An 8,392-nucleotide genomic window follows, 5' to 3' on the forward strand; every position below is an offset into this window, starting at 1 on the left:
TAAAGATTAATAAGTAATTTTGTAGACAATCTCGAGTTCGTGACACATGAAGTTAAGTAGATATACTATATTGTTATTGCCACTAGGCCAAGTTTTTCTTCGTTTCTTTAATAGACAATAATTTTCATGAGGTTTAGCTTTCACCGTGATAAAATTATGATTCTCTAGATTAAAGAATAAAGAGGACCTCCTAAGAATAGAGAGATAAAGAAGAGATTTGATTAATTTTAATGATGATTATAATAGAGAAGGTACAAGATCTTATATAGTCCATAATGTTCTAGATTCTCAAACAAACTAATGAGCGTCAATCATCTAGAACTAATTAGTCACTCCTTATTTTTTTTTTTGAGTAATCACTAATTATTAATAACAACACAGTCATTTCAATTTTAATGATGATCCTTTTGGGCTGGATCATTGCTCTCTTGGGCCTCATAGTTGTTGCTTTATTATGCTAGTGACTATGCTCATAACACACACACACCCCCTTTAGTTTTCTCAGAAACAATAACCTCCCCTCAGTTTAATGGTATTTCATTCAGTCTTTGTTACCTCGTCTCGTAACATCAAGTGTGTTAGCCTAGGCCTCCTTCCTCAAGTTCGAAATATCAAATGTGCAATCAAACCACGCTCACAACAAAACATTGCTCATAATATGATATTTTGATACAATACATTTGGTCAACACATCTGAAACAAAAAAAACAAAAAAAAAAGATGAGTTTGCCTCATCCGACTTCTGAGGTTTGTAACATCTACATAGACAAATTGACTAATTTGAGCCACTATGGAGCTTTATAAACCGATCATTCTTTATTTTTTTATTTAGAGGATGGTATTAGAGAGATGTCTTTCCCTCACTTTGTTCCTTGACATTTTTAGAATTTCATCATTTTATAAAAAATAAATGTTTTTTGAAAGAAATAAAATAAAATAAAAGTATTAAATAAGTTATCCGTCCCACCAAAGTTACCAATTTTTTGTTTCGTCATCATAAAAAAAAAAAAAGAAAAAAAGTGGTATGTTTGTGTTCCAATTAATTTTTTCAGCAAATGGTTTAGTCCCTACTAAATTCAATTTTATTTAATTGTCCTTAAATATTTTTAATGACTTTTTGCCAACATAATTAGAATATTAAGAAAAAGTTCTTTTACAAAAAATATATAATTTTTTAACATAGAATGAATTAAATATGAAAGTTTTAATCGCAAAAAGTTCAAGATAAAAGGACGGAAAATCTGGAATTAGAAATTAAATTTTGAGCTAATTTTTTGCGGATAAAATTTTATAATATTAAACACATCAAAAATATTATTATTAAAAGTAAATTGAATTTATACTAACCTCTCGTAGTGAATACATAACCTTTCATAATGTAATTGTACATAAGTAAACTGAATTTACACTACCCTCTTGTACATACGTAAACTTAGGGTGTGTATTGGATTGAGATTTTAAAAGAGTATTTTGATAGAAAAAATCTTGAAGATTTTAAAAGACTTTGTTAGATTGTATTGATTTTGTGGGATTTTAAAAGACTTTTTTTCAAAGACTTTTTACAATCAAGATTCTTTGCAAGATTTTAATGGATTCATGATATAGATTTTAAAGGATTTTAATGGATTTTTAAGATTTTAAAAGGGTCAATAAATTTAAAGATACAGTACAGACCAAAAAATCTCAAAAACAAAAGTACAGTTATAAATCAACCGAAAACAAAACATTGAATCAATGAGTGTAATATTTCTTCAAAAAAAAGACTATTAGATAATATACTACTAGCAGGTTGATTGATCTTAAAAATTCTGGACATATGATATCAAAATAAATAGACCTAAAAATAAGTTATGTTAGTTTATTGATTATAATAATTTGATTGAAAAATGCATGTTACAGGTAGAAAAATGCAAGTAGAAAAATTATTATAATACCAATGAACAAAAAGTTGTGATTTTTATAATAATTTGATATATAGGTAGATGGTAAATTAACCACAAGATTATACAGTACGTTCTTTTTTTTTAATGAACGTAAAAGTTATGTTAAGAAAAGTGCAAGTTAGAGGCATGATGATTTCGACAATAATATATAATCTGTCATTGTTATAGTAGAACAGAAAAGAATTTGGAAGAAACGTAAAAAAAAAAAAAAATGAATTTGGAAGAGTATTACAAAATCTCAAGGCTTTGTGTGGGAGACCAAAAAGTCTCAAGGTTAGGTGTGAGATTGTTAATAGATACATTTTACACTAAACAATCTCACAAAATCCATTACTCACAACAATCCATTAAAATCCGTAGAGTTTTGATTACTAGCAGACAATTTTTAAGTTATGCAAAATCTCAATTGAATACCACTGGATTTCATTGGACTCATTAAAAAATCTTGAAAATCCTAATTGAATACCACAAGAATGTTTTACATTCCTTAAAAATCTTGATTGAATACCACAAGACTTTTATAAAACAAAAAAGTCTTTTAAAATCCTTTGAAATCTCAATCCAGTACACCCCCCTTAATTTACACAAACCTCTTAAGTGAGTAATAGTACCTACGTAAAATCAAATTACGTTTACCTCAATAATTGATATGTAATCTTAAATAACGTCTAAATTCACGTCTACCGAAATAATATCTATTTAATCTAAATTCACGTCTACCTTGTATGTAGTCCACACAGGCAAATCTCATAACAAAACAAGAAAACACACAAGGAACAAGAAATAAATAGAAACTCTTCGATAATAAAATTCATGAAATTCATTGACCTTTATGGATAGAGTATCGATCAATGAAAAAGATGTTAATTCAAACTTTGATCTTGGTTTTACATCTATGGTGGTTGGGGTGATGGTTCAGAATGATTATGAAAAAGAGGTTTTTAGAATTCTACGTGGAGAGAGCAATTTTGGTATTATTATAAAATTTTAAGTAAATTTAGGTGTAATTAGAGTTATATGAGATGAGACTAAATCACTCGTAGTTTAGTGATTAGATTTACACATTTAAGGGTGTGTTTGTTTCAAGTTATAATTGCTGATTCCCGGGAATAAAATGATAGAAATGTATATGCCTATGTTTGTTACAAGTTTACTAAAATTTATTCCTTGGTATAAAATGTTCCTGGGAATAGAAAAAATTTCCCAAGGAAAAGGGTGGGAATAAAGTTCCCATGGAGATGGGAATAAATTCATAAATAGTTTACCTATTATAATCTCTATTTTTATGGTCCCTAGGAATATTATAAAGCTAACCAAACATATTTTTTCTAAATTCTTTGGAATAAAATTCCCATCTTTATATTCCAAGAAATGTTATTCCTAAAAATAAATTTGGTAAACTTGAAACAAACACACCTAAGTGTGAAAAAATTATAATTCTAAAGTTAGAATCCCGATCCGCCTAATAGTTTCCTTGATAACTACTAATAACTAAGTTACCTTTAAAGGACACTTCGATCTAATTTAGGTAGAGATAACGTGGAATTTGCATAAATTAAAAAAGATACCATACAATATTCCCTAAAAAAAGAAGGATAACATATAATAGTTGGCCAGATAATGGACTTAGATTTCTCAGAATCGTCGCCAGAATCATACTAAGAAAATCTTCCTTCTCCTGTTATATGTCGATATGATCTGATAGGCTAGTACTATACAAATTTGACGTTTTATGCATGAAATGAAAAGGGATAAAATATGTAAGAATCTCCCTTATCCCTCAATGTGTACCTCATATCCCACACACATGCCCTCTAAATCACATAATTTTAAAAATAAAAATAAAAAAATCACATGTTTGCCTCAAATAAAAAATCATTAAGAAAAAATATTGGGGATCAAAAGTTTCTTAAAACTAAAAAATTGAGTTTGTTCCGCCAAACTCAAATTCCACTTTGTTCAAATATATTTTTAAATTTTTTATATAATTACAAAAAGAAAATATTTACTTAAATAAATTAGGGAGCCCCTAATATGGACCTCTTTTATTAAGGTCCGCTCATGGTCCTTGCTGATTGACTGGCAATAGCAGGTAGTTTTTTTTATCCTTTCCAGTTTACACCGTATAAAGTACCAATCTGAGACAAAAGTAAGTTGTTGCAATGGTATTGTGTTGGAAACCACCGCCGACCAATTAATTCCACAATTATCATGGCTGAGTTTTTGGAATATAAAACGAATGAATAACCCAATTTGCAAGAAATCCAGCTCACTTTTTTTTCTTTCTAAATCTTCAATTTGATCCTTTAAAAGGGGTGACGAAACCCAGTAATAACACTTCCAAAAGTACAGCGACATCCTTGAAGCTGTCATCATTTTCGACAAGCTTACCAACAAATCTAAAGGCTACGACATCCTTGTGTGATCAATCATAACATTAAGCAATAGGAAATTCATTCCAAATTCTTAATTTGATCAAATATTAATAAATTAGATGAAGGTAACATTCTAGGAAGCAGAGGCAACGAAGAAGGCTTGCGACGAATCAAGGATGAACATTAATGGACTCCAAGCCAACCTTCTCTGGGTGCTAGCAGATAAAGGTCTTCTCCCACTGCTCCTATGTACATGAGGAATGGAGTGAAGAAATAGAAAGGGAATTGAAAAGGTTATTTGTATGGTGTAAAATGGAAAGGAATAAAAACTACCTACTATTGCCGGTTAATTAGTATGGACCATGGGTGGACCATAATAAAAGAGGTCCATATTAGGAACTCCCAATAAATTATATATAAAAAAATATGGTAACCATGGATACCTACAAATATGTGTAGATATTTCAAAATAAAATCAATAAGACACGAAAACGATCCTAAAACAAACAAATTGGACCAAATATCAAATTAAATCTCATTCCCTTAAAACAAAAATCAAATTAAATCTTTGTGACAATGAAACTTTGAACGTATAAGGTATCAAAATAAAATAGAAAATAAGAGAGTTTCTACGGTACAGTCATGAAACTGACTTTTTTTGAAAAAATTAATTTTAATGTTGATCATTAATTAATGATCAATATTATTTCATCTTGTAACATTTGCAACATCTTGGACTTACATGTACTATTTTTTGAGGAAGGTAATATTTTATAGTTGGCATAACATGCAAACAGAGTTGCTGATATCATACGATAGTCTTAAGTGTTACACTTTGTGGGATGTTACACTTAAAATAAGGTAGGATAAAATTAGATTAAGTGTATTCTTGTTAATCTGATAAATTTATGATATTATAGGACTGAACTTTTGATGTCATTGTACAAACAGTGGAGTGTTACTCACAACACTTTTGATGTTATAGTGTTAACTTCACCAAAAAAATCATTATCACGACTTCACCATAGAATTTTTCATAATAACCGATCAAATACCTAATTAAGTCTAATTTAAATTAAACAATACTTTTCTTACAAAAAAAATAATTAAACAATACCAATACCTTATGCAATGTGCTCATTTTGATTACCCTTCTATGATGTTGACAAGTACCAGAATATCATAGCATAGCACTATACATGAGAGACGACACCGTAGAGTCTATTCTTGGTATTTTTGGTTGATGCACGTTATCTCAACAACCATTTTTTAGATAATTTTATTGAACAACTAAAATATACAAAGAAATATAATTATTGTCATAGAAATCAAAACAATAGAGAAAAAATAAAAATAAAAATTAAATACAAGTATGAAAGAAAAAATTATCACAAAATTTATCATAAAATGATTGTTGAAATATCATTTTTCTTTTTGGTTAGTCTCTAGAAATAGCTCCTTCAAAGAGACTAAATTTCAATTGGTATATTAATAAATGAATATACAAGCTCTTGGATAAATTTCTATCCCTTAAAAGCAACTGGTAGCTATCAATGAAGAAAAAAATAAACCACTTTATACAAGTTAACAAATGAATACATAAACTACTCTATAAATAAAGCTTATGAGACATTGAGAGACTAACTATCTAGTAACAAATTTTAACTAACAATTCACTTGAATTGATCTATTGATGTTAGCTTAAAATCTTAAAAGTTTGACTTCTTCGTGCCATAATTGATGATCTGATCCATAAATGAGACTCACAAATGGACGGTAGGATCTAATTCCTTATATTAATCGATCATCGAATTGGATACTGAAATTTTCAACCTAAGCCAAAGTATTTAATCAATACCATTGGCCAGTGAATATTTAGTTAGGCCACTAATTTCCCTGCTTTAAATTCGATTTTTTTTCTCCAGCATATAAGTTACCTATGACTAGTGACTCAATCCCCACGCTAGGTTTAGTGTCCATTGTATCCTTTCCACTATATATAAAAAGAAGTTGTACAGCACTAACTACTATTAAAAAACAATACCTTGTGAACTGTTCATTTTGTTATTATACGTTATGCTAGCTTTCCATTGCACTATATGAGAAGAGTCCATTATAAGAAGCCATCACATTTCATTCAAGGTTACCAACCAAACCAACCCCTAAGGCCAAAATTTAAGTGCTTTTTTCTTGCTTCATCACTAAGGAAGATGGGAGAAGGTATTTATTTGGATACCATATTAGTCCCTTTGAGCCTTTTCATTACAATAGTTTACCATGCTTTTCTCTGCTACACCATCAAAAACAAACCTTCACGCACAACTTATGGAATTGATAAGTTAAGGAGAACAACTTGGGGTCTTAACGTAAATCAGGTACTCATTGCATGTTAGTGTATGTTTTGTTTCAACTTTAATGGAGTTCGGCAAAAGTGATGAGTAAAATCGATTTTGACATGTTTGCATGTTCTTTTGTAGAATTGACTGACTCCTAAGTTGATTCCAACTTGGAGTTAGAATTTAAAGTTTTTCCTCTGCAAATGATTTTTAGGCTCAAATTTATTGTTCTAATTATAAAAATAATTCACTCAAAATTAATTTTCATCATCAGAGGACCATACACACACAATAAATATTCCAAGTATGATCTCAAGTCTAATTTGAGCATTATAGATAGAAAAAATAAGGTCCAGCTATATTATTTCCAACCGTTTCATTTTTTCAAATATTTTCACATGAAACTCTTTGAAAACCGAAAATAGGTTGAAAATATGGTATAGTACTTCAATTGAAACGGGAAAATTGATTTTGTTTTTAGAAATTAGAGACCCATGACTTGAATTTTCCCTTTATATAGCTCGACTCGAATGAGTTGGGTCCGATGTAACTTCGAGATAATTCAGGTCCAAACCACGAGTTAAAACAAAAATACTAATGATTGGTAGTAATTTGTACTCATGATTTGGACAATAATAGTTTATAATGTTCCTTGAATTGGTTTGTGATGGTGCAGGGTGATGATAAAAAGGCTATGCTATGTGTACAAACCATGAGGAACACACTTATGACCACAATACTCACAGCAACTATAACAATTCTTGTAAACATGGCTTTGGCAGCTCTAAACAACAATGCATTCAATGCAAGCCATCTTTTTAGTAGTGGATTTTTTGGTTCAAAATCAGACACAATCTTCCTTTTGAAATATGCTTCAGCATCAATTTGTTTGTTGATTAGTTTCTTATGCAGCTCAATGGCCATAGGATTTCTAATTGATGCAAATTTTTTGATGAATGCTTATGGAGATTTTTTGTCAGGGGGTTACACACAAAGTGTATTGGAAAAAGGGTTTACCTTAGCTTTTGTTGGTAATAGGGTGTTTTGTGTTGCTATTCCTTTGATGCTTTGGATGTTGGGTCCAGTGCTTGTATTTTTAGCCTCCATAGCTTTGGTTTGTTTGTTGCATGAGTTTGATTATGTCCCTAAATTCCCACAGGGTCAGAAACGATGTACCAATGTAAAATAACCTAGCTATAGCTAGAAAATTAATACAAAGTATATAGTAATTTTGCAATGTACTCATCTTGAAGTGTTCCATGTGTGAATTGGGATTACACAGTATATTGGTTGGTGGTTGAAAGTGGAAATCTACCTGTAACAATTTTGAGGCAGCTGCAGTAATTTAATTTTCTCTTTTGAGTCCAAATATCTTTCATGTCTTGAACTGTGATATTATCTCCTCCCTTCAACCTAAACTTTCTTTGTAAAAAAAATAAAAAATAAGATGTTGCCTCTACTAAATTAGTGATCCTTTAAAAATAGTTAGTCAAAACAAAAAAAGATTATTGCATCTACAATAGTTTGCTTACTTTCAATGCTAGCTTTAGGTTTTCCATTAAGTTTTGAGAAAAATTAAATGTTTGGCAATGGAATTGTAATTCTGGAGGCTTATAATTTGGTTACTTTCAATGCTAGCTTTAAATTTGATTTGATATCATATTCTCTGTTGTACAAGATTTGGTTTCATTGAAGGTCTCGCTCTTTGTTTGAAGATTGTTAAATTGTTGTCTTAAAA

At 29.8% G+C, this 8,392-nt stretch overlaps 1 protein-coding gene across 1 annotated transcript; it reads left to right on the forward strand.

The window, feature by feature from the left end:
* The first annotated feature begins 6,354 nt into the window (after window positions 1-6,354).
* On the forward strand, window positions 6,355-7,998 carry LOC11432083 (uncharacterized). Its single transcript, XM_003623585.4, has 2 exons — window positions 6,355-6,693; window positions 7,331-7,998. Exons 1-2 carry the CDS (start codon window positions 6,418-6,420, stop codon window positions 7,841-7,843), a joined length of 789 nt encoding a protein of 262 aa, XP_003623633.2. The 5' UTR covers window positions 6,355-6,417; the 3' UTR covers window positions 7,844-7,998.
* The last annotated feature ends 394 nt before the right edge of the window (window positions 7,999-8,392 follow it).

This window comes from Medicago truncatula, chromosome 7 (assembly GCF_003473485.1).
Source record: "Medicago truncatula cultivar Jemalong A17 chromosome 7, MtrunA17r5.0-ANR, whole genome shotgun sequence".
NCBI lineage: Eukaryota > Viridiplantae > Streptophyta > Magnoliopsida > Fabales > Fabaceae > Medicago > Medicago truncatula.